At 40.2% G+C, this 26,903-nt stretch overlaps 3 protein-coding genes across 6 annotated transcripts; all 3 read left to right on the plus strand.

Moving 5' to 3' along the window:
- Positions 1–104: 104 nt before the first annotated feature.
- On the plus strand, positions 105–4,150 carry LOC110049519 (uncharacterized). The gene is made up of 2 exons (XM_020755313.2): positions 105–279; positions 1,072–4,150. Exons 1-2 carry the CDS (start codon positions 222–224, stop codon positions 3,474–3,476), a joined length of 2,463 nt encoding a protein of 820 aa, XP_020610972.1. The 5' UTR covers positions 105–221; the 3' UTR covers positions 3,477–4,150.
- Positions 4,151–5,717: 1,567 nt separating this feature from the next.
- On the plus strand, positions 5,718–18,566 carry LOC110049521 (uncharacterized). Of its 3 annotated transcripts, none has more exons than XM_089296955.1 (5): positions 5,718–6,138; positions 8,623–8,832; positions 9,501–9,629; positions 14,719–15,882; positions 16,364–18,566. In XM_089296955.1, the coding sequence occupies exons 1-5, from the start codon at positions 6,081–6,083 to the stop codon at positions 16,888–16,890; spliced, it is 2,088 nt and encodes a 695-aa protein (XP_089153081.1). In that variant the 5' UTR covers positions 5,718–6,080; the 3' UTR covers positions 16,891–18,566. The 3 variants fall into 3 exon arrangements, with proteins under 3 accessions (XP_089153081.1, XP_020610974.1, XP_089153082.1); XM_020755315.2 differs by lacking the exons at positions 14,719–15,882; positions 16,364–18,566 and adding exons at positions 10,852–11,526; positions 12,561–13,260 and having other exon boundaries at positions 5,865–6,138; XM_089296956.1 differs by lacking the exon at positions 5,718–6,138 and adding an exon at positions 7,216–7,314.
- Positions 18,567–19,430: 864 nt separating this feature from the next.
- On the plus strand, positions 19,431–26,810 carry LOC110049477 (uncharacterized). Of its 2 annotated transcripts, XM_020755271.2 has the most exons (4): positions 19,431–19,740; positions 20,792–20,868; positions 21,374–23,848; positions 24,434–26,810. In XM_020755271.2, the coding sequence occupies exons 2-4, from the start codon at positions 20,823–20,825 to the stop codon at positions 25,285–25,287; spliced, it is 3,375 nt and encodes a 1,124-aa protein (XP_020610930.2). In that variant the 5' UTR covers positions 19,431–19,740; positions 20,792–20,822; the 3' UTR covers positions 25,288–26,810. The 2 variants fall into 2 exon arrangements, with proteins under 2 accessions (XP_020610930.2, XP_089153179.1); XM_089297053.1 differs by lacking the exons at positions 19,431–19,740; positions 20,792–20,868 and having other exon boundaries at positions 21,187–23,848.
- Positions 26,811–26,903: the final 93 nt, after the last annotated feature.

The raw sequence follows: 26,903 nt of genomic DNA on the forward strand, positions 1-26,903 counted from the left end.
AATTAATAGTCCCATAAAGACCCGGTATAGACCGGGGTTCCAATTAATTATCTTTTCCCCTTTCACGTTCATTTTCCAGGGAACTTAGTCACGTGACCAATTCTGTCATTACATCATTCGATTTATTGTTTGATCCTTTCTTCTCAAAACATGGATTCTTTTGTCGAAAAAACGTAATTCTCGAAATGTGAAAAATTATTGAACGGACTGAATGAGTCGTTATGGTGTCGAAAGCCAAATGGACTTCCATATTGTTTGTTCTACAAGCAGTGTTAACAGGTTTGTGATCTGAATCTTGGACGATATCTTAACGGCAGATTATTTAAGAGTTGTTTGTGTTTGTTCGCGAATGTACTTAAATAAATTGTCACGACAAAATTCTTTCAGAAGCAGAGGTTTCTGTTAGCCTCAAAACATATCTTCGCGCATCGATCAGGTCGATAAAGCGAATAGCGAAATCAGGCCAACCTCAACAGTTACATACGCATCGCTGCCTTTGTTAAAGATGGCTGACGTCGACGCATGTTGTTGTGGTCACTGTCTTATGTCGCATTTCCTAATACCATAAATTCCCTTCTACTACAGAATAACTAAAACGGCACAATTTTCTATGTTTACTTCTCTGGGTTAAAGTACACTCATGATATTGAAGTCAATTAACACTATTTGTTCCATAACTCTATGCACTTTATACAAACAATGCTATGAAGTGGGCGGAACGAGCGAAGTTTTGGTTCTTTCTCCAGACGCTGGTTATCGGCCTTTAACCATGTCTTAAAAGAAAGTATTAATCGTAAATTTTATTTTTAAAAAAGTGTAACCAGGGCCATATTACTTTTCTATAATGAAGTAGCTCCATGGTGGTAAATTGTATTCCCCTCAGGTGACAATTATTTCAAGTGTGCAACAGCTAAGAACGACTTCAACATTGATCAAAAAGGTTAAAACCTTGAGATTGCATTAAGAATTTTTTTATGACTGTTATGTTGCCATTTCTTGACATTGCACATTCGTTTGCTTTATTGCACTTTTGTTACATTTCGCTTACGACATCTTTTTTGTAAATTTTAGCAACCACGCTATCAAAGGTAGCAGTTGGTGAAGTTGGAATATCCCATGGCTCTAACATCACAAACAGTAAATCCCGCAAAAGGCAGGAAATAATATTCCTTCGAGATGACTTAACACATAAGAGAAACAGGGAAGGAGAGACCATGTCAAACATAGAGAAACATGGAAAAAGCTTGTCTGCAGAAGGAAATGTTTTCAAAGGAATTCCTAAGGCTGGCCATTACGAAGATTCGTCCGCGTATCACGGACCTGCACTAAAGGAGCAATCTGTTAAGAAAGAAAATGGACCACCTGAAATCCAAGAAAATGTGAAAAAGAGTGATGCTTATGAGGTTCTTTCTGATGATGGCTTGGCAAATGAGGAAGAAAATGAGGGGGACCAAATGGTAAAAGTAGGACATCCACTTGTCAAAGCCCATGCTAGCGATAAACATTCAAATGACTTCAAGGGACATCGCCGAGCAGGACTGCACATTGTCTCATTTGATGATGATGAAGATAATAGTGAAAACAGTTTGCGAGAAAAAGACTTGAGACTGTACGGCTCAATCGGATCGCCCTCTTCAAGGCCTCATAGGCATAAATCGCACAGATATCGATCACATCATACATTTTATCAAAACGATTATATTCCACCAAACGTCGTATCTCTCTCACCAGAGGATTTAATGGCGCCTCTGTCCAGAAATGATGCTCAGACTAGAGAAGAAATATTCCCGAATTTTAGAAGGCGTGATCCTCTCTTCTTTTCTAGACCTTCCCAATTAACGCAACCGGAAGAGCTGGTGCAACGTTTTCAACCAGTTAGTCCCAAATCGATATCGTATGGTGATCGACCCAATACGCTTTTACTTCCATTGTACGATGGCAACGCAGGTTCCAATCCACAGATTGTTCCCATGACCGCTCAGAGTGCTTTTCCGGCTTCCCCTCCTCAGTTCGGAGCAGCACCTCTCGAATATACCTCACCACAACCCTCTAGTATCTTTCGCAGTGGACTATTACTACAATCTGCACTTCAGGTTCCTCAGATTCCGACACAATCTATCAACCCGTCTTACATGATGGCTTCACAGTCGGACGGCCAGATTTTCTTTAACAACCAACAACCCGATGTACGGTCGTTGTACCAGCTACAGTCTCAGCCACAGATGCAAATTCCTCAAGTTCCCATGCCACAGCTAACACAGATTCAGCAACCTGTCATTCCCAATGAAATGCAGATGACACCCGAATTGCTTAGTTCGGAAAGCCAGCAAGAGATCCGTCCAGCAAGCAGGTGGGTAGACGAGGACGGGCGGGTGCGTAGTGAGGTCTTGGATCGTGACACAGATAGACAAGACGACGAAAGGCCTAAGGACGATAGAAATGAGGACGATGATGATGATGAAGTTAGGCATCAAAGTAGCAGATACTACGACAGAGATGACGATTCACGAGCAGAAGAAAATGACGACGACAGGGCACGGGAGGACCAAACATCAGATGATCAGCCGGAACAGCAAGAGCAGCTAGAGCAGCCAGAGCAGCCATATTCTAGAGAGGAAGAGGGGCCTTCAGACGAAGAGGGTGAGGATACAGAGGAACCAGAAGATGAATCTACTGAAGATGCCACGGGCAGGGCATATGGGACAAACGGACCAGGAGCAGAGGATGACCAAGTCACCAGTCAAGACGAGGATGATAGGGATAACCAAGAAATGGAGCCACAACAAGGACGTTCTACTCCACAAAGAAACTGGCAACAGTTCAGTCCTCAAGCCATGACCCGTTTTATGCCCCATCCCGTTCAAATTCCTAAATTCTTCTCGCCTGTGAACACGATGATCCCAACTCAATTGAACGCCCAAACGTTTTCAAGGTATCAGCTGATGTCGCCTTCGTCGGCCCTCAAAGAACATATTTTACCGAAGCCTCAAAATGAGCCAAAACCTCCTCCAGACAACCCTCATTCAGACTTTAAAATCTCCCAGATGAGCACTGCAGAGGCCCAGTTTTATGAAAATAAGGCAGCAATGGAACCAAACTTTTCACCACCTATCGCATCGAAAGATATCATTCCAGGGAAATCTCACAGATTTCGCTTTGGACTCCGTAACGTTCTTATTAGGTTGAATGGCAAACCATTGGAGGACTCCTCACAACTGCGAAGCAAGATCATAAATGGACAAATCGTACAAGGCAAAGGAAAGATGATCAAATCGAAAGGTCCAGTCCGTGTAAGACTTTCTCATACTAAGGACGCGAAGCATCTAAAGATTATTGATATTCTAGCGCCAAAACAGTTTCACGTGTACGATACCAAAAGTAGGATCAGAAGACCTACAAAAAACATCTTAAATGACGCAAATAAAAGGAATACAAAGATCTCCCTGCTTGATCCTAAGAGAAGGATACAAACATGAAGACGTTTGATGCTATGAAATATAAGTATAGTATCGATATACATAACTTTTTTGACTAAAAATTTAAAGACCTCATCATTTTTCATAATCAGTATGTACAAATCATGCCAAATTTACGAAATCGCAGTGTTTAAGAGTGATCGAAAGAAGATTATAGCACAGGAATAGCCCAAGAGTATCCTTTTTAGAACCATTAGACTATGAGATATAGGCTAACTTGAACATTGAGGTTTTACACCACATATATTTAAAGGAGCATGTACCATAAAGTAGTCAATTTAATACCAAGACTTTTTGATGTTGCAGTAACTGTAAACATTTAAATCAGTACATCCATGCGTTCAACTTATCTTTGGAAGGAAAATGAAAAAAAAAAATGCAAGTCGTAACCAACTGTCATTGTTGCTTGCGTTTTCAAACTAGTTTTTAGTGAAACGTCAGGGCCGGAGCCACAAAAAAATCATGTCTGAGGCAATGATATTTTCTTGTTTTTTATTCATGTGGTAGCAGTATTTTACTTTCCTCCTTCGGAAGAAAAAACTCCGAAAACGAAAAAAATGATTGAGGTAAGTTCCACGGCTTGCTAGTTACTAGCTACGACCCTGAGCGTAACGTTGCGTTCATTTCGGCTTACCCGGGAGCTTACTTGGCACTTATCCCCAACTCATTTCCAATTTAGAAACATCTGTGAAAAAGTTCAATTTTAGAGCTGAGCAGTAAAACATCATTCTTAGAGTTAATTTTTTCCTGTGTTCTCGCAACTGTCCACTATATTTATATGTTGAAGGAGTTATGCAGCGTTTTCATAATTCCTTTTATTTATTTTCATTTTGAAGTGTAAAATTGCTTTCAAATCGAAAGAAACCTCTAAAGGCAGAAAATGCAGCCTTATTTTCCACTCAGTTGATGACAACGACGACGACGACCACGGCAACAACAACTACAGCAATCTCTATTTTCGTTCAATTTAGAGTTCGAATGGCGGGCGGATAGCTAGTTCTAGTCTGGGCAGGCCAGTCTATCAAGATCTATTTACAAATGATAATGATGATGATGAGGAGGAGGAGGAGGATAAAAAGCATCAACGAGTTGGATTAAAAGGATAAGTGCAGGATGAACAACGAACCTAGAAAAAGCAAAGCAGACTGCATTTTTTCAAAAAACTCCATATGTGACATAGCTCCTTTACTTGGACTGACGTGAGGCGTCATGGTACCACTTCCAAAGAACAGTGAAGAATCTAAATTAAACTATCGTTTCCCATTCATTCAGTATGAAATAGGGTATGGGGTTAGAAAACGGCGCAACACTAGCACCCCTCCCCCTTTTCCAAACACCCGACAACCACAAGAAATACAAGAAGTAACAACCCCTCCCGGAGACATTCGTCGATAGTTATAACTTTTTTTAGCTACGGTTTCCCTTGCTCACTCCCTTTTGACAGTTTATTGTTGCCAACATCTGGGTGCAAATTCAGTTCTTAATTCTGAGAATTTGTCTCCATATCGATCGAAATGCTTAGTTCCTGTTACCTGTATGCTTAATCATGTCTCGACAATATTAGAAGAAATTCCAAGTTGATCTCTCAAACGGTGATAATTCGCGTTTTCTTTAAAATGTGATTCTTACCCATTTTATGACAAAATTAGCAAATTCCATTTCCTACAGATCTCTAAAATGCAAATAATTGAATTTTTTTACTCCACTTAAATAAGAACAAGTGTAAGATCACATAAGAAAACACCATTCACCGTCCTTTTCGTTTTTTACGTTAACTTGTTTGCTCTCAACTAAATGTATGTATGAGTAATCAGACGTTGACGAGTGAAAGTAGAAAATAATTTCATGCGCGTTTTGTCAAAATTCTTTATTTGACAAAAAATTATTTCTTAATTTCACGAGTATACCAATTGATCACCTTTTAATATCATAGATAACAAATTAGGTTTACAATCCTGAGTTTTGGACTTGTTTATTGCATCGATACATTTCTCGCCAAGCGTTGCCATGGCAATTTGATAATTTCACATATGAAATAATAAATAAACGCTGAAATTTCGCGCCAAAAAAACAATAAATAGAGTCAACAAAAAAAACGAAAACGCTAACACGTTAGCAAATTCTTTGTGCACACCAAATGAATTACGCTTCCACGAAAACAAGAATCGTCTAGTATACCTTGACATGGCGAAAACTGAAAGAAACCAAAACCAGTGCTTAATTTTACTTGATTTTATTAGTATTCAGTGAGATGGGGATGCGATTAAAAGGCACGCCAATTTAGTTTTGGTCTAATCTTCGCAAAATTCTTCACCTTTTATTTCCTGAAAGGTGAATAACACCAAGATTAGGTCACACTTATAGCGCAGTATCGGCCCGGTAAATAATTCATATCGAACCGGTTTTTAACCAATTGGAGGTTTATTCACTGACAAACAACACTTTCCTTGGCCCTTATGTTTGATGGCGTACCTCTTGTGAAGTTTTGTCCCCTCCCAGTTGGGCGGGTAATGCGATGTGAAATATAACAAAAAATAGAACATTGAGCTGAGCTAAGCGAGAGGTGAAAGGCTGCCTCCGTTGGCCGTATCCGTAACGTTAAATATGGCGAGAGGTTTGGCTTTACTGGTTTTAACTATTGTTTTATGGACTGCAATTTCGGGTAAGTACGCTTCATATTTACTGCCCTCTAGATCCGCATGCGGTTCCAAAATGTTCCCTTTGAAATCACGTTGAATTCCCGAGACCTGTGCACCAGATTAGATAACGTAAAATGTGGGCTAGTAGAGCGGGGAAATAATGGTATTATTATCAGTGAATATGGGCATTTTGGACTGGATTGATTCCAAGGTGCCCATATTTTACCAACAACAGCCATGTTTTTATCAACAATTCTTTTTTTGTCTCGGAGATAAATCACATGGGAATCAAAAATGCTCGATTAATGATATTTTAGAAGTCTGTGATCTGTTTTGAAATCCAAATGAAGTTTTACAAGGTGATAATTTAGTAGCGCGTCTAATGGCAACCTGTTTCCATTAACACTGTCTCAATGGCCGCCTGTTTACTCTTGACTATAACATTGTTTTTGATTGATTGGTCTGCTGACAAAGCGGCGGGTGGACGTAACTTGCCACTGACAGGCAATCTGTGACTTTCACGCCTTGATGGTGAACGCAATTTTAGGCTAATTTGATTCAACCTTGCTCGATACAAGGCTTAAAAAAACTTTGTAACGCTCAAACTGGAAAACAAATGATTCTCTCTGACAACAATTCTGTCGTGTTGTTGTCAGGTTTGTTTTCAAGCGGCGCAACTTTGTTCCAAATTGAATCAAATTGTTTGTTTTTGCCTTGGGCTAGATGCGCCCATAAAAGGAAATTCAGTTGTGTATCGCTTATATTTAATATAATTATGTATTTTCGATTTAGAAACGAGGTACGTATTTAAAGCAAAGCAGTTTTACTTTCAACGGGCGATTAGCACAGACACCTGGTCACGTGACACATTCTTAGCCAATAAAATCTGACGCTTGTTCGACCGAAATTACGTGCAGTCGTGAAATACGAATTAGACTCGAGTTATTTCTCGCGCTATAGACTTTCAGTGACTGATTTTGTATATACAGACTTTATAAATCTAATATCACCGAAAAGGGTTTTATTACAATTTGTGATAGCGTCAGAGTGAAGTCAGCTGATTGGCTCACTTAACTCTGAAATTCGTGAGAAATAACACATGCTTACGAAATACAGCAGAGCTTTTAAGCTCAAAGCTCTACTGCGTTTCGTAAGCATGAAAAACTAGGCTGCCATCTTGGGATACCACATCGGTAGAGGTTAGAATATTAACCAAAGATGCGTTCTAAGCAAAAAGGTCACAGCTATAAATTTAGGCATGGCTAAGTGCAAAACAATGCAGGTTCTGTTTAGGTGGACCATATTGACTCTTGGACCACATTTCACCATTGAGTGAGGAGATAGAATTGGCGTTGCCTAGATTTCCTTTATCATTTTGCTTTCTGTTTTGTTCCAAGTCTTCTGCTTGATTTGTTCTGCCTCCTAATCAGAGTATTTTTCATTTATTTGGCCGCATTCACTTACCGTCCGTATGCTCTATAAGAGCCCCCGCGGGCCATTCTTGTCATGATCAAGCACCCTTGAGGACCTTGAGAGGTTGAATATCAGAGAGGGGGCCTATTTCATTCAGTTAAAAGCCAGCAGGTTATTAGTTTACAAGTTATTGTTTCGAACTGTACTTGTGATCAACGACCTTCTGTATTCGTGATTAGTTACAGAAGTCCCAGTGCGCAATTTGCCATCCAGCATGGCAAATCTTATACCACGTCATCGTAATCTGCAAAGGGCCTATTGGGGTGACAAATTTCTTGCTCCAACAAGGAGGAGCTAATTTGATAAGGGGTTGGGGCTTTATAGAGGATTTACGGTTTTAGGGGTAAGCATCGCTCGTTTTACAGGTATACGTTACTGAATATCTCTGTAGGTTAATCTCTAAAGATTTCCGGAGGCCCCTCTACCCACACCTTTTGTTTGTTTTTTTAATCTATAATTAGTTTCCATACTTATCGGCATACATTTTATAGTTTTAGCGAGAAGTGTTACAAATGATATCAACGCAAATCCAGTTGGGATAATTTCCTTAAATCTTACTGGCGGCGTTATGATAGTCATCACATTCGCTGAGTAACCAATAATTAGATTCTAATTAAGTAAGCTAATACTCTGGATAGCTTACTATGCATAAAAGCTACAAACTCTGTAGGTGTAAGAAATTTTGGTTAAAAGTGACATGGTCAAGTCCTCAGTTATGGCACGAGGACAGCCAATAGTTATCGATCGTACCCCCTATGGCATCTATTACTAGTGCAACAAACTTTCTCAGCTATAAGAGAAAGATGATTAAATTTTTAATTAATGAAATAATGCCATGCCACGCACACAAAGCTAAAAAATAAAACTATTTTCACAATTTGAAGGGGCTTTCAATATACGTCTGATGGTTTTCTGGAGGTCTCCTCTCCCTATCAAAGTTATTTTTATTGTTTACACCTTTTTTTTATTGTGACGTTTGGTGATACTGATAATGATGATGATGATGATGATAATGATTTTGTTTCTTTTCAAAGCCGATGAAGTCGAAAATAAAGCAGACAACATGGCTAAAGCTATCGCGCAGCAAAACAAAAAAGTTGAAGAGCAAAGCGAAGCTATGGAAAAAGCCATTGACGATAAAGGAAAGCTTGTTGATGCCAAAGAAGAGGAAGATAAATTTGAAAAAGCCAGCGAAAAGGTAGACGCTGTCGGAGATGCAGCCGATACAAAATTTGAACAGAAAGGTATGTCATGCCATCTCAAAATGCGTTGTATCTTTTAGTCGTTTTGCTCCAAGGCAGTTCGTACGAAATAAAATTCAGATTTTGTTATAGAAATAAAATCTTGAAGACTGTAATAACTAAACATGTCTGCGACCTCTTATGGTCTATTGTAGCAAATCGTGAGCAAATCACGGTTTTCTTTGGTCCTAAATAACGGACAACACATGTTCTCGAGACATTTGAGTTACCATCAAGGGCGTAGCTAAGGGGGGCTCCTGGGGTGCCCGTGAACCCCCCCTCCCCTTTTTGAAAGCCTTTTTTAAGCAAACAACCTACAACAGGCGGCGAAAACGCTATGACAGTCATGACAATCTGGTGAGTACCCTCACTTTGATACAGTGTGACCCCCCGTCTCTGAAAAATCCTGGCTACGCCCCTGACCATTGCATGAACCAGATACATACGCTTCTTTCATAATCTTTTCAAAGGCAACTCTCGTTTTGCCCCAGTCGTCCCCGATCCAGTTTCTCTCGCCGTTCTCCTTTGGAGCCATATGCAGTTTATTATAAGACAGAAACAAACTGCAAAGCAGTGTTTTAGTGATTGCATTTTTTAACTCTCCGCGAATTAAAATGTTTAACAATAAATGTATCATACTTTTATATTTATTTACAAATTTCTTATTCCAGCCAATTTGGTTGATAAACTTGCCGACGATACAAATACCGCTATTGAAAATCAAGCAAAAAAGGTTGAGGCACTGGGCACTCGAGCGGATGTGGACGAGGAACGTGCCAGTAACCTGGTAGAGAAAATCGGTAAGTGTCGCAGATCGATATGCGAAATACTATAGAAAAAATATATATTAACGCTTATAACACATTTATCTTGACCTGAAGTCGGAAAAAACTTCAGAGATGCTGTCTGTAATTCTCAATCTTAAGAAACAATGGCAAGTGTTAAAAAATCAAACATCCTCCGTGAAGAAAAAAAAGATGGCGGCTGTGCATTTTACCACCAGACCTTGCAAACCTAACACAGCACATTGGACACATAGCCATATTTTTACTATATTTGTCCCTGAACTAAGGATATTGTGTATGGTAGGTTTGAAGTTTTGTGACTTTTCTGTACGTTTTTGTGGAAGTTTTTAACGTTTTCGTCTTCTACGAATTATGGATAAATGTACTAGTCGCTATCTTTTTTCTCACGGAGGATTATCACAATATATTTTGCCTGACAGACCTAGCTAGAACACTGCTTTCCCTTTAGGTAGTTTACGTCTTTCATTATCTCTTCTGGATCATTCCCTCTCTTAATTTTATCACCTTTTATGTACAACTTTCTCTTGTTTCAATTAATCTTTTAAAACTATTCCCCTTTAACCCACTTCGACAACTTTCTTGACGTCACAACGGAACCCGATTTGCAACATGACAGTCTCACTCACGTGACTCGTGACTTGACGCGACAGAAATTGCAACGACGCTTACATCATGTGAGAAAACATCTAATAACATAGCCGAAAGCGATTATATCATGTGTTTTCTTTTCTTAATGGCAAATCTATGCTACTCCAGCTAACTATTTGAAAAATTTCGAAGATCAGACAAGCAAACCACACTTTGAATACGCGCGTCATTATTTTTATTTTTATTTATTTATATTTATTTTTTCCTTTCTTCATTTGATATCCTATTTACATGTAAATCGAGCGGTCTTAAATGTAATCAAAAAGCAAGTCAAAGTAACCAGGTTTAAAAAACAGACGACTGGCTGATCAAAACAGCGGTCGAGAAATTTGATGGTGACATGCGCTTACTCCAGATTTTTACAATTCACGGAAAAAAATTTCCACATAAAACCAAGCCATTTTACCTTTGGATACTGGTTATCGAAATAAATTATGTACGTGCAAGCGATTTCGTTTTTGAAGACTCGATGTCAGTTGCAATTACGTTTTCTGTTGGCGGAAAGAAAAGCCCTGCTCGAGTTTTTTTCCTATGAAATTCAATTTGTATTTCGTGTGACTTCGTCAAGGCAACAAGATTGAAAAGAAAATAAAGGATCCTGAGACAAAGGTGAAGCCGAAGTCCCGGATGAGTATCTCCTACACGGTCCGAGTCCCTCACGAAGTTCCCACTGATGAGATGGCAGATAGGGACGAGTATGAAAGCGAGATTAAATCGAACACAGAAGAAGAAAAGACGTACCCATGGCCTCTCCGTCAAGAAATACATGGCTACATCCCAGACTTCCATCATAACCCGGATGAAGGTGCAAGCGACATGAGCCTGAAGCCGTTCAAAGTCGACGACGCAGCGGTGGACCATGACGCTTTGTCAAATGAGGAATTCACGGAGACACCGAGTTTACGAAACCACCTTGAAAAAATGTTTTACATGCCTCGACATCCAACTCCTCCTCCTGAAAATCCCTCCCTCCCTCCTCGTCTTCCTGAAAGACCGCCCCTCCCTCCACGACCATTTCTACCGCATCATAAGAGATTCGGTAGGCGCCGGCATCACTTTAAGGGATATGGCCCTCGAATGGGGAAAGAAGGGTTTATTCAACCTACTTCTAAAAGCAGTGATCTTGGGTTACTTGTGTTACCAAGTGGCGGGCCTAACAGGCTGTCTGAGGACGTAAGGAATCAATTGGAGGATGATGAGTTATTAAGGAAGGCTGCTAAACAGGCTTTTAACAATGATGAAGGTAATGTAACTGTGTTATCTTAATAGAATAGAATAGACTGCAACTACTGCCCACAGGGGCTGATCTAGGGGGAGGGTGCAGGGAGTGCGCATCCCCCTCCCCTGAGATGACATATTCGGTTTTAAAATTTGTTTACATCACCAGTCAGTTACGCCATTCCTTAGTGGTGCACCCAGTCCTAAGAAAAATCCTGGATCCGCTCCTGGCCCATTCCCTTCTGTGGACTTAAAACAAAGCAGATGACTTAAATTTAATAGATAGTTATTTAGTGAACATAGGAGCGAGGGAAATTGGTTTGATTCTAGGAAAAAAGGTACACCAATTCTTGTTTTTCTGCAATTGATATAATACTAGGCTGTTATCAAATCCTAATTTCTTGTAACCTCTTTGAATTAATATCACCAGAAAGAGTGTAAAGAGCTGTGGGACGCTAAGGCCTCTTAGCCTGTTGGTAGCAAACTTTGTTTTTTGTCTGTGCATGAAACCAAGTACAATTTTTTTTTTTATTTCTCCTTTAATTTCTTTGTATCCTCACGTTACAACAAAATTTACAAAAACAGCAAAGGCATTTTAGATACCTACCCTGTTTTGTGTGTGTTTCTTCGTATCGGTATTATATATGTAAGTTTGTTACTCTACTCTAGGTAACTTGTCGGTAGCCAAGTTGCCTTTTCTTGTGAAATTTCTACTTACTGCGATGTTTTCCCTTACAGTGAACGTGTTTTTTCTTACTCTTGTTAACTTTGTAGCTGTTCTTGTACAGTAATTATAATTACTGTAATTATTGTTGTTGTTTTTGTTGTTGTTGCTGCTGCTGCTGCTACTTCTGTTGCTGGTACTGTTGTTATTACCGTTGATTTTGTTGTTTGTTGTGGTGGTGGTGGTGCTGTTGTTACTATTGATGATGATGATGATGATGATGATGATGATGATGATGGTGGTGGTGGTGGTGGTGGGGGTGGTGGTGGTGGTGGTGCTGTTGTTAACTTAGTTGCTGTTTATGATGGTTCTAACGAAATTAATTTACTTCATAGACATGGATATCACGCAAGAATTGCAAAAGAGCGCTGCAGAGGACAACATGGAACGACAGTGGATGAAAATAAACGCCATTGGCAGTCCAGAGCTGTTGCTTCACTGGCCGCGCACCAGCAAGAAGCTGGGCGCCATTGGTCAACAGCAGGTCAGCGTGGTCAGTCCTGGCGAAGTAGATCTGTTACAAACTGAATACCCCGACTATCCCAAACCAAAAGCCATGGGAACTAACGTCCCAGGAATCATCAGGAGCAAGATTAGTAGGAAAAGAAAAGGAGAGGCGTCAAAGAAACTAAAACAGTGACAAAATTGAATACACAAAAAGAAAACAGGACAATTGCTTTCAATACTATTCCTAAACTGTTTCTCTCGAAAAGTTACTCGCGGACACTTAAATTTATAGTTCTGTATTGTTGTCTTCCATCCAACGCATCTAGTCTTCAATTTGATGATTGTTTGTGCGTAACTTTCGTAGGTGGAGTTTGTTAACTTCGCGTTAAATCCTTAGTCCAAATTTTTTTTCTTGTCCGCTTTATACAGCATGTGTCACAGGAATGGACTTAGAGCCATCTTATTCAACACAAACAATGGTTTGAAACAATAGACACTACTTTTAGTTAAATGAAATGAAGTACATTTTTCCACAGAATTACACATTCAACCAATTTGTACAGACTAATAAACAATGACTGTAAAACACTTCTACCAAGTTTTTAAGCTGAACAAACAGTTTCAAAACATGTTTTCTCAAAATTCACATCAACCATAATAATAATGTATTTGATTTGCGCCAATTAGATCGCACAAAAAAGACATATAGAGAGTTGTCATACGCGCGATGCTGTAATTGTTAGCGTCGGCGTATGACACTGATATTGAACGGTCCACATGAATACGAATGATACTTGTGTTTTGCCTGAATAAGGATCGTCATAGGCCCCGTATACCGAAATATTCTGTGGTACTCAAGGACGCCTGACTTGAAATGGAATATCCTATTAGATTGCGATCTGTTCTTAGGAGTTCGACTCAGGTATTCCAAGCGTAAATCACGGATGGTATGCACCTTGAATAGTCCAGAATTCTATGATGTAAAGTTTGCATATTCGAGACCAGAATACCAACCTCTTACAAATCGAGCGCAAGGGTCGTACAGGAGAATATTGACCCGAGGTCGTGGCAGTACGGACCGAACGCAGCGAGGTCCGTACAAAAGCGACCGAGGGCCAATATTCCTAATCCGGCTCGGGCAAGCTAGGTTTGTAAGTAGTTTATTACATGGCACTCGAGCCATGCTTGGTCATTGAATTTGGCGGCTTTCAAAATCAAGAAGTACACGGATTATGACCGTTTGAATGGAAACGGTCCGTCTGGTAAAATCTTGACCAAGAAAGAACGAATCAGAAAGCTCGAATTTACCTCAAGACTACCTCGCCATATAGTAATTTAGGATACTTTTGCTCTGGCGCAGTACCAGTGCAGCTAGCGTCATTCTTTTTAGAAGCTTAATTTTGCCAAGGCGTAACTCGATCCAGTTCCAATCCTCACCTCGTTCTCCTTACACCTACTCCAGTCCAAGAATGATTTGAAACATCTACTGACAATGGTCATCACATTAGGTGTAACACATACCGCTACGAATATCACTGCCATAGTTGTAAAAGTACGACAATAATAGGCCATTTTACAGTTACGTGTTCAGTTACCTGACCCATGAATGGAAATGACGCTGCAAGTGACCTTGTTTTGATACAAACCTCACTGCTTTGCTCATGTAAATGTAGACTCGTTAGCATTAGAACAACTTGATTTACAAAACAAAAGCAGTGAGGTCTTTATCAAAACAAGGTCACCTGCAGCCTAGTTGCCATTCAAAGGCCAGGTCATTGAGCAGTCAGCTGTAAAAGAACCCTAACCCTTACGGGTAGAATTAACGGACTACTGTAAATACTTCCAGAACAAGATGAAACACTGAGAGGCAAACAACAACTGGCATCATGACGTAACTTTCATCACCTCAACATCTACAGTTACCTGAACCGTCATTTTGCTTTTCATCCTTCTATTCGATTAATTCAGTTCTAACTTCCTTTTCACTGAGGCGTTTGCCACTAATGTCAATGTCTTGCACGCAATTTTCAATGTGTTCTCAAATAGGTTCAACAAGTCCAGTCAGCGATCCAACGAAGAGGACTGGCCAAATGATAGAGCCTAGCAAAGTGGTCGTATTTCCTGACTCGGCAGTCCGTGGAACCGATATCAGAAACATGCAGATCAAGGAATTCCATCCTAAGAATGGCAAAGGAAAATGGCTGGCAGTTCACATTCCTGACCATATGAGTTATCCGAGAAAAAATGTGAAAATTATTACTTCGAAAAAAGTTGCAAATGAGTTGCAGAGGGTTGTCGGGCCTAATCAAGATACCCTTGCGAGGGAGATTCAGTCTATTCTAGGTGTTGACGAGAACACGTTGCAGAAAATGATCATTGAGGGGCAAGAAAACGACGACGAGAGTACGGAAGGCGATGATGATGATTATGATGATGATGATGACGATAGTGAGGACGAGGATGACGATGATGAGGGAAATGATAACGATGACGATGAGAATGACGAGGACGAATTTCCAGGAGATGGGTATTTCAACGATGGTAAAATATCGGGAAAGAAACACAAGGAAAACTCTGGATCTGGGGTTGAAGACCCTAAGGTACACGTTGAACAGCCAGAAGGGTTTGAACTTCGATGGGAAGACATTCTTAACAACTTCAAGCATTTCAACCTTAAAAGAAGGAAGAAGATTTGCAAGCTATTCGCCTTACACAACAATAAATGCCACAGAGCAAGGAAACGAAAGCATGGCTTTAGACGAAAGCTAAAACATTACCTTCTTCGCATGCTAAGAAAATTTTTGAAAAGTAATAAAAATGATTTTGAAAATTATTTGAATAGTAAGCTGAAGGATGCCCTGGCAGGGAGACTTAAACCATCCGATGATGGCCTCTTGCATATTTATTCAAAAAATTCTGGAAACATGAACATGGAGGATTTCTTAAAGGATCTTACTGACAGCTCACAGCCGCGACTAAATGCTATGTCCCAGTCCTCTTCCAATCAGGCTCCCCTCACCATGGATGACACGGTGGGCGAAGGCGTTTTCAAAGTGACTCCACAGATGAATAAATTAGCAGACGAAGAGGGTCAAGAGCCTCCATCTGATGCTGTCTCAGAACTCAATAATATTATACACCCTCTACTAAATGATCAAGATAACAAAATGGATGAGAAACTTCAGACCAAAATTTTGCAAGAGGAGCTGGGTAAGTCCTTTAACGACTAAGAGGTGAGAAGGATTTTTCTGGGTTCGAAATTCGATGTGTTGCTAATTTGGGAGCCATTCATGGGGAATGTTTGGGAAGATTTAGTTTGAGATTATCTCTTTTGATTACTGATATGGAATGTGTTTTGAAGAGGTTCCCTCGCCACTATTTGTCTTCTCTTTTCATAGAATTACTGCTGGATAAGGTTTTTTTGTGATAACCAGGATTGCGTTAACGTACGTTTCAAATGTCAGCTCAAGAGGGTAGTGTTCGGAAACCTCTAAACGTTCTGAGAAATGCATGATTGCAAACGTTCGAACGACTGCGAAACTAGTGATCTCACTCGTTAGATATCAAGTTAGATATTCCAAACGAAATTCCATATCTTCGCGTTCCCATGTGACTGCAAGCGCTTCACTTTTCCGTCACGAGGCATGACATATTTCTTCTTTAAAAGCTCAATTCGTTGTTTTGTTTTTAGGCCACGTCAATGCAGAACAGGAAGAACAGGAACGACAGAAAGCCAAAGATGCTTCGGTCAACGATCGTCTGATGTACATGTTCCAGTTACAAAATCTCGCAAGTCACAAACCCGGGGTGACGCCAAACGGGGAGATTGGGGGCCAGCCAATCACTGTGGTAAACCCGCACCAGGTCTCTCTGATGCAGATGGATCTTCCAGACAAGAACCCGGATATACCTTTACTGGCGTCCAGTCATACGAAGCCTCCCGTTACGAGGGCAAAAACTAGAAAACGGGTTTTTCCTGCCAGGAAACCAGTTTTCGCATTAAAAGCGGTTTTTCCTTTTGGAAAAAGAGTTCTTCCCGTTAGGAACCCATCGATAAGACCGAGATTAGTTGGGACTTTTAGAATTAAGACTCCATGGCGGCCGACACCGACGAGGTTATGGAAACGAAGCTACGGAAGTCACAGTAAAGGAACAGTAAATAAGGTCAAATACTTGAGACGCATGGCCAGGAAGAGATCAAAAAGAAAATCATTTTAAATAACAGACAATTTGACTACTGTCAACTACAAGTTCGGGTACAAGACTGGGTGCTAGCTTGGCGCGCATGGATATCTGGGATGGTTTAGGTTGGAAATTAAGATGGCGTCAGTTGTCGGCTGAAACATTCTTCCAAATCAAATATATCAAGCCATTGAATTGATATGTTATGTTTTACATAAGAGAAAACAAAAATTAATCTGACCTACGCAGTATGATCGGATTTCAAAGTAGCAAAACCAGAGGAGTTAACAACATTTGAATTTTCATTTCCCGGGAAAGCGCAAGCAGCTCCGTGCTGCCGCCGTATTGAATTTTTCAACAATCCCAGATATCGAAGAACCCACGAGACGAGTTCCTTTTGTGGCTGTACACTAATTACACATACACGCACAGAACAATTTTGTAAGAAAGATTTGTTAGATAAGGTTTAGTTTTGAATAGAAAAAGAAAATGAAACAATTGATAAATGCTCGGCTTATCATCATCCCCTAAAACTACGCTTGTATAGGTTTGTTTACTTCTCGAAGAAAGATTTAGATGAATAAAAATAAATGGTAGTCACCACACTGAATGAATAGGCCATTCCGAGTTTCCTTGTGCCTGTTTCAAAACGAGTCTTAGACCAAGACCTTTCATACGAAAATGAGTTTGATTTGCATGAAAATGAACCTGTAGGCGGAACTTATTTTCGTATGAATGGTTTCGCGTGAAGACTCGTTTTGAGACGGAGGCAAAAGGCATCTTGGAAATGGCCTAATCTTTAGATGCAGTTTTAATCATACCCATGCTGGCTTTTATCATAAAACGTTGAATGGAAGAGGTCGAAGAGTAATGCAAGCGCTAGGTATGTTATTCAAGTTAATTACAAGCGTCGTTTCTTTTCCAACAAGTTGCATGGATTTCGCATCTACAATCACAGTATGAAACATTTTATGTCTGTACATCGATTATTGTGTATATAGTTGAATTATGTTTTTAATTACATTCTTTCTTTGTGAAAACACCTAATAAAAAAATACGTAAGTTGTAGCAAATGACAGACCTTTCGGCCTTTTTACTGTAACACGATCTTTTTAATGTTTCGGTAATCTTTAATCCACTTACTCGCAAGAGCATTAAATTTTTCTGTTTCGCAGTATCTTTTGTTGATATAAGCATTGGTCGTGTTTCTAGCAGGTATTGTCCCCCGTTTCGCATAGCCGACACGAAAGAGTAGACCGGTTGTATTAAACCCCCTCCCCCTACCCCCTCTGTCCCCTACCCCCTCTGTCCCCTATCCCCTCTGTCCCCTATCCCCTCTGTCTCCTCCCCCTCCCCCTCTGGGGGGAGCGGGGAACTGACACTCGTAATTTGTTGTTTCATGGCTACATGTGCGTCTTTCACGGCCATTGAGTTAGAAATTCGGTGTGGCTGATCGATTATATTGCTGCAGCGCTAGACTGAAAACCAGCGGCCCAAGGTTAATTTCCGGCGCCTAGGACACGCTTCAGTTTTTAGATTATACCCATTTAACCATTACAAATAGCCAGCTTTTCAACCTTCTGTCTGTTCAAGATTATGAGGCTGGATTTGCCTGGAAACTAGCTGTTCTCAGCACCTTAACTCTGAACGAAGATTGATGCGGGGGGAAACGCGGAAGGAGGCTTTTTAGGCCTGCATTAACTTAGTACCCTTGTAAACTGAAAAGAATATTGAAAAAATGGGCTTCAAGTCTGGTGACTTCTCGGGTGTGACTATTTTTGAACCAGTTTCGGTGGCTTTCCAACATCTGGTAAAAAATGCCAAAATCCAAGATGGATCCAGGATGGTTGCCCGAAAGTAATGATTTCAGTTTCGCGTCATACACGTCAGAGAAAATATTTTCGAACGAGCCATAAATCCTCCAAGCATGAACCAGCAAAAGTCGTTCGCAACCGAAGAATCTGAGAACGCAAAATTATCAAATGTCTTTTTCCATTTACTTGGGAACCAAAGTAGGTCAAGATAAAAGTGGAATGAAAAAAGCATAGTTCGGTGAATCGATAAGAAAGGGGAGGGGCACGGTTGAGTGACACAATGATTGGTGCGTTAGGATAGGCTTCGGGCGCCGACTAAGGACGCAGTATCGTGTCTTTTTCCATTTTCGTCAAACTGTTAAAAAAACACCGATCATTCAGTATCTTCTTAATCTAGTGGAAATTTGAAATCGCTCTCCGATAACTCTGCAAAAGCTGCTAAATTTCACAGAAGTGGGCACAACTACACATGAGAGGAATATCATTTAAAGCAAAAACGTAAAACTACGCCTCCGTTGCTTTTGGTCACGTGGTCAGCGAACCAGAGAGACGTAAAAACATTTTAAAACTGGGGACGAGAATGTTTGATGCCTGAAAATGGCAGTGCGAAGCTAAAACGTTCGCTGAAGGTATCTTATGCTTGAGAAGTTCGATGTTTCGAAATCGATCAGAAAAAAACCTGGAACAAACTATTTTAGGTTTACATCGACAACATTGATAATTTTTGTTTATTTAAGATCACTTTAAGCATTTTCGTTTTTGGCATGTTTGAAGTTTGAAAAAATCCTGATTTGTTCCAACAGTTTTTTTTCCCATAACGTCACGTGAGCTCGATTTTTCATGTGGTCAGATAAGCAGCAAAAGGCGGGGATAAGCTTGTGGAATGTCATTGACCAACAGGTTAAGACGTAAATCCCTCCCACTACACTTATTTCAAAGAAATTACCTTATCATCCTGTTAATTTCTCATTACAGGGCAACGTTTCATTTTCAGCTCGCGTACATTCCTTCGCGAATAAGATGGCGTAAATTTTAGTACGAAAACGTCCCTTCTGGTATATTTACAATGAGGGTAAGTAGTATTGTATTCAGTTTACATCTTGTCTTATTTCCAGAAGTGCTTTTCTTTGGAGAAACGTAGTTTTGAGATTGTATCAGGTTAGCCAAACAACTTAATATATAAACACGTTTTTGAATTTTACAGATTTTCATTAGCGTCTTCATCGTTCACTAGATAATGTTAACATGGAATAATTATTTGCATTTTCGAAGCACATTTTTTGGTTCAAGGTATAAAAGTCTCATTTTACGAAAGCAAGGATCGATCTTTGTTTCCGGCTTGTCTTCTGTCTCTCTCAGGTCGATCTGGAAAGCTCTCCTTAATCCCTCCAAAGTAAAGATATTGGTACACACCAGAATCTCTCGTACTAAGTGTGTCATAACTCAGTGGGTTTTAAGTTTAAACATTAGAATAGTCGCGTATACTGCTAACTGCTAGGCTAGGACAAAAAGGTTACCTTTTGGGGTTCTTCCTTCACAACATAACTCATCTATTCTGTGATTTGATGAAAGACAAACATGATTACATCGTCTCAGTATAATTATCTCTTTGGGTGCCTATACTTTGGTAACTTACATCCATTGTAGTGTTATTGACCAATTCCTTTATACTACTTAATTTTTCTTGTCTTGCATTTCCGTCATGTCTTTGAAACCAATCCCATTTAGACGATTTGTTGGGAAATATTTGCTTGCAAAGTTTCAGTTGTAGGTTTTCAGACTGACAAGACGTGATGTTGTCAACTATGTTGTCAATTATGCTGACATTATTTTTAACCTTTTATTAAGATATTTAGTTCGAACAAATGGACAAAAAAGACTTAGATAATGGCTAAATATGAAATTAATCTTCCGACGAAGAGCAAAAACAGTCTTAATTTTCCCGAAGGAGTAAGTTCTCCTTATTAAACATTTACAATCACTCAGTCAAATTAATGATTTTTACGATCGACACTTAAAGTTTAATTAAAAGTGTTGAAGATCTAATTGTCATCAGGCCATCGTATTTTAACATCGTTCACATCGTACATGGGTATCTCTAAGCATTAATTTTTTATTTGCAGTGAAAGAAAAAGAGATTTGATTCATGACAACATGGCGCTCAAAATATTAGTGATGATTCTTGCGTCGTTCTGTCTCGGTAAGTATCTTTTTTTAACATTTGTTTTTCTATGTCTGAGCTTTTTTGTTTATTGACAAAGTTTGCACTTACAATGCAGACACAAGGGTAATGTTCACACGCGCGATAAACTTAATCATAAGGTAACCTAAACCAGGTAACCTAAACCAGCCTTGATAAAGGACCCCTTGAATTTGCGTTATTCCTGTTTACACAGGTGGCCCAGCGACTCAAGCGCGAGAAAAAAAAGAAAGATCTGCTTTTGTTGTTCTACTCGTGTTTATACAAGCAGTTGTGTTTACATCTGCTGGGTCATGAATTGCTGTTGCTATGTTGTTTTTTTTTCTGGTAGCCATTGTAACAAGGAGACTTTGGATAGAATCAATAAAACTCAATAAAAAGTGGTCTTAGCTTCACTGACTTCGGCATATTGAATAAGGAGCAAGCCAATTTAATTCTGAAATTTCCCGTTAGAAGCTATACTTCATTCATTTTATGTCAGTAATGACGTTTCTTTATTTCTTAGCCGTGGCTGGGCAAGAAAACGAGCGCAAGAATATCAAAATGTTATTCGTTCCAGCGGACGTTATGAAAGCACTGCGTAAAAACCTCACCACGAAAGACTTGCCCCCAGGCCTACCAGGACAGGGTACTCAGCGCTGGACCCCAGTCCGCCTACCAGGCGATAAGACTCACACGTTTGAAATCCGCATCAACCCTCGTACAGCGCACAAGCTTAACATGAACTTTCAGCATTTCAGAGTTGGTCGTGGCCACGGGCTACTTTTGGAGTTGAAAAACGTGTCCCTCTCGACGAAGGGAAAGACTGTTCTGGACAGGCTGGTAGAGTTTTATAAAAACTGCGGCAGTGGCCGAAGCCATCGTATAGGCATGCGCCCAGGTATGCATATGCTGCACAGATTAGGACACTTCCATTCCACCATGCACCATTCACTTTTGCTACCTGGCGACGTTCCGCTACTGAAGCGTATACAAACCGCGCTGGAGCGTTTTTTCCCTAAGCGTCATGACGGATCAGTGGACGTATTCCAGCACAAAGATTCGAGCGGTGCAGTTCATTTTCTACCGTTTGAAGAAGTCAGAAGAGAAGTGAATAATCTTATAAAACGAACGTTAGTTAAGAGGGATTGTGTTAAGATCAGTACCAACGCATTGACTCGAGCACTCGATGCATTCAGACGGCAACTCAATAACGACACAACAGCGTCAAGTACTCAAAACGAAAACTTCAACGTTAGTGATGAGCCTGACCGTGAAAATAGCGACAGCAATGGTGAGGAGGGCGACGATGAAGGCGAACAGAAAGACCAAGTCCTTTCATTTTCAAGGAATCTTGATTCGTTTAACCCGCACCCGGTCAACAAAGTGAATCTGACTTCATCTTCGGCCATGAACGTGCCAAGCGATGCTGCTGCTACTAAAATAGTTTCTGCGCTCGCCGACTTGAGGAAAGAAATCAATGATCTATCAAGCGGTTTTAGACAGATTCCTAAAGATAGTGACAGTACGGGCATCAATGTGGGCACCGATGATAATGCAACCGGTTCTAATGCCAACATTGTTAAGATAAGCAGCGATAACAACGAAGCCAAAGATGGGAAAAATGACAACCACCAAAGCTTCGATATAAGTGTAGTAAAGAACAGGAGAAAAAAGATGAGTAATGATGACAGTGATGACGTAAGCAAGAAAAACGACGGCAATAGTGGCAACGATGACAGCAACAACAATAACAAAAACAACAACAAGAGCAATGGTAGCAACAATGACAACAACAACAAAAGCAACAACAATAGCAATAACAAAAACAACAGCAGCAATAGTGACATCAGCAATAACAAGGGGATCATGCTAGCCTTGAAACTGAAGAACATTGAAGAGGATCTGAAAACCCAACTTGTGAATGATTTTTTGAAGCAAACAAAAAACTTTTCGAAAATTACTAGCGATTCCGAGCCAAATAGCCTTTCAGGTGGAAATCTCGAAGACAACAGCAATGTAAAGATTACCAATGTGAAACCTGTCCATCCAGTTTTCAATCAAGTTGTCAATCATGTACAGCGAGTCAAAGCCGCAAAAGAAATGAAAGTCAACAAGAACTTATTCGAGCACGTGAACCATTCAAGGGGAACGAAAAAGGGAAACAAACAAGCTCGATTCAAAGGCAGAAAAGAAAGGGCGCGAAATAAAACTAAACATGTACCACGTCTTAAGGACAAGAAAAATAAGAAACGTCCCTCAGTTGTGTTTGACTACAAACCAAAATCACTAAGATTAAAGTTTAAGTACAAAGGTGGAAGACACGTAAAGGCTGACGACGAAGATGACGAGGAAGGCTATCTGAAACACAGAGGTAAAGGAAGACTAATTCGATTTATTCACATGCGAATACGGCATCCAAAAATCAAGGAAGTGCTACTACCAGACGAAGAGGAAGACTCTGAAGGCTACAGGGAAAGAAAATTTGACGACTCTCCAGTAGAAGCTAGCGAGGACGATGACAGTATGAAAGTGCGGTTGCTAAGGAAGTTACGTTGGCTCCGAATCCACGGTCATGGGGCCAAAATACGCAGGCGCAAGAGTCCGAAACTTCGTGTGGTTGTATATGACGACGATGAAGAGGAAAAACAACCGCATCGAGACAACTGGCGCAACAGCGAGTCCGATGAGTTGACGGAGAAAGTCGAGAAAATTCACGAAGATGACAACGAAGCTGATTCCGAATCAGAGGCGGAATCGGAATCGGACTCGGAGCCCGAACCGGAACCTTCGTCGCATCGCTCGGATCCCGTTTTTATGGACGACGAGAACACTCAGCAGTACAATCAAGGCGGGACGAGTAATTCAAGCTCGGATAGTGACTCTGACTCAGATATGCAATATCTGTCAGATAGTATCGGGGATGACAGCACCCATTTTGGACGAGGCGATAGTGGTACTGATGTGCCCGACTTAGAACCTTATTTAAAGAAACACTACGGTAAGTTATCAAAATTGAATGAATAATAGGCCATTACCAAGTCACCTTGTGCCTCTGTGTTAAAACGAGTCTTCATGCGAAACCATTCATATGAAAATGTGTTCCGCCTACGGGTTCATTTTCATGCAAATCAAACTCATTTACCTTTGAAAGGTTTTGCACGAAGACTCGTTTTGAAACAGAGGCACATAGTAACTCGGAAATGGTCTTTTGCATACGTGAAGTTCTGGCGTTCTCCGACACTACGCGAATGAGGCATTCTCTGAATGTTCGTGTAAAGCGAAGATTTTGCTGCTTGCTATGATTGATGACAACAATGTTAAATACGAGCTACCATGGTAAATTTATACGAACCTCTTTACGGTGTTATATCGATTTTCTAAAGCAAACTAAGGGAGAAGTTTATAGACTCGTTTGAAACTTAAATTCTCGCAGATCAAATGATTGTTACAATGGATTCATTTTGCGGTTTTCGTGAACGGTGCGCTTTCAAAAACTAACACACCAGCTTGTCTGTTGTCAGGCAGCCGTCGTTTTGGACAACCTTGGGACAAAATATAGTTGATTTACTTTGTTTTCATTTAGAAAATGAAGAAGATGAAGAAAACGAAGAAATCAAAATGTACAATGATCAAGATGGAATCGACGCGCGGAAGCTGGGCGACTCAATGGAAAAACGCAAGACGTCAAAGGAGGACGACGCAACTCTGAACGAGAAAACAAACAAAGTAGAGGACAACGATGGAGAACAACCTGGAAAAATACACATTCACAAAATACCTTTTAAAATCCAAGAGGATTCTTACGGAGTGGATACTAGCCTGTTAAAAGAACCACCACATGATTCACTTGGACTGCAACAAGTGTTGTCGCACGATTCCGATATGTCATCAATGGCTTCTCCGGAAATCTCATCCATGCCAGCCACCGAGATGTCTTCATTGGCACCTTCCCAAATGACGTCCATGGCCCCTCAACCGGTTGCCATGGCGTCAAGCTCTCCTCCACCCAGTCAGAACGCCATGGATATGTCACCAAATATGGTCATGCCGCCCGAGCAGTCGACGATGGTTCCCGCGGCGGCAGAGCTGCCTCAAGTGAACGGTGGTGTCCAGGCTGCGAGACCCAATGTTGCCGCGTTCAATTATCAGCCCAGTGTGACTACACAAGTGAACAGTATGATGCCGCAGACGCCGTTCCCGCAGGTCAGCAGTATGATGCCCATGCAAATGCAAGCAGGAGGGCCTGAAGTTTCTCCCATGACTCCCGTTATGCAACCGGGGCAGATGCGAGCAGTAATTTCTCGCGGTGAAAAAAAGGCGCCAAAGAAGTCTCGATCAAAGAAACGCGCGCAGCATGTCCGTGTCTTGGGTGTAGGGCATAAACGTGTTAAACTCAAAAATAAATCTCGCCAAAGATCCAGATCAAGCACAGTTTAATGATTGTTGAGTCATATACCAGTCCTGTTTTCTCAAATAAGAAAGACTACAACGTCGACCAGCCAAAAACAGCTCAAACCTCATGTACGAAGCTAGTGTTCCTCATCCGGGGTTTGGGGCGGGGTTTGGGCTGTGCGCGGGAGAAAACTGACATGTCATAAATGTTGATATGGCGAACAAGCTTCGTGAATTTCCCTGTGGTCATCGGATGTTAGGCTTTCGTGTTAGGCAAATAATTAAAGAGATGTTTCTTTATTTGAGCTGTCTAATTAGTTATAAATAATAAAAAAAGGTATCTGACCAATCAAAGCAGGATTGCTTTCTTTTCCCCGGAGATTTTGTTTAACAGGAACAAAAGCAAAAGTTATGATCTGGCGTTACACTTGTTTTCTTACCCTTGGCACCACTGACATATTATTTTTTCTTGGATTATTCTGACTGGTTCAATGCGCCATGCAAGGTCATTACTTTTGGTTTTATTTTGTGACAGCGATTAAAAAGACAATCTGTAACTAACCAAAAATTTTCTGTGTATTTAGCTGGAGAGGTAAAATGTGTGTAAAATCGCTTAAATTAAAAAGAGCAACCCTATCTGTCCAATATTTATTTCAATAATCTTTACGTTCATAGATATCGATCTTCAGGTAAAAAGATAAATTTATCAGTTTATTTTCAGTGTCTGGATTTACTTAGATACTATACAGGGTTTTATGCAGTCGCTGGTTTAAGACTTGGGAATTCCACATGATGATATTTTCTCTTTCTATTTTTCCATTGTATGGTCTTGTATGGGACAAATGATTGGAATTGCGCATTATCAACCTAATTCGGATAAAGTAGATATGCAACAAAATAAATATTCGTAAACTGTTTGGGCAATAAGGTACTTTTTCCGCTAATCTAAGCTTTAAGCTAAGGGTTAACTGTATTCATAGATCTGAGTTGTATCTTGTATCAAGAATCGAACACGCCGGTCAGTAATAAGCTAAGGTCGGTCGCTATTTGACAAACTCAAAATTGTGGTAGTCAGGGACATTCTTGCACAGACACTAAGACGGTCCAAGTCATTAAGAGAGTTGAATATTAAATACCCTCGAGGTGATTTTGACCATAACCCTAAGTGGGTATAGGGCCAGATACCCTCGAGGTGGCATGTACTAAATATAAGGAATATCAGCAGATATAGAGAGAAAGTAATTGCACAAAAAGTAGTCATTCACTGAAGTTATATACATTGTTTTCTGGATTGCAAATCCAATACTTTCAAATTCTTTGTTACATATAATTTATCCAAGCTTATTGTCAGTTAGTTATGTATCAGCATTGCAATGATTTGGCACGAAATTGGCAAACAGAGGAAAATAACACGATAAACATAATATTTCGAAACGTTCAATAGTTTCACGTTAATAAATCGGGAATCTCTAGCTATGGTTAGGTGTAATACATAGTTATTCTTTAACTGAGGTAAATCATGTAAAGAATTTCTTCACTTCTTCAATAAATAATAATTAAAAAGGCAAGTATAGTTCTTGTCCATGTATCCTAGTATGGTTAAATGTTCTTGAGTTTTAACCCGGGCTTGACCAGACTATGCACTACAAAGGGGTACTGTA

This window comes from Orbicella faveolata, unplaced genomic scaffold (assembly GCF_042242905.1).
Source record: "Orbicella faveolata isolate gen_17 unplaced genomic scaffold, um_ofav_v1 contig_27, whole genome shotgun sequence".
NCBI lineage: Eukaryota > Metazoa > Cnidaria > Anthozoa > Scleractinia > Merulinidae > Orbicella > Orbicella faveolata.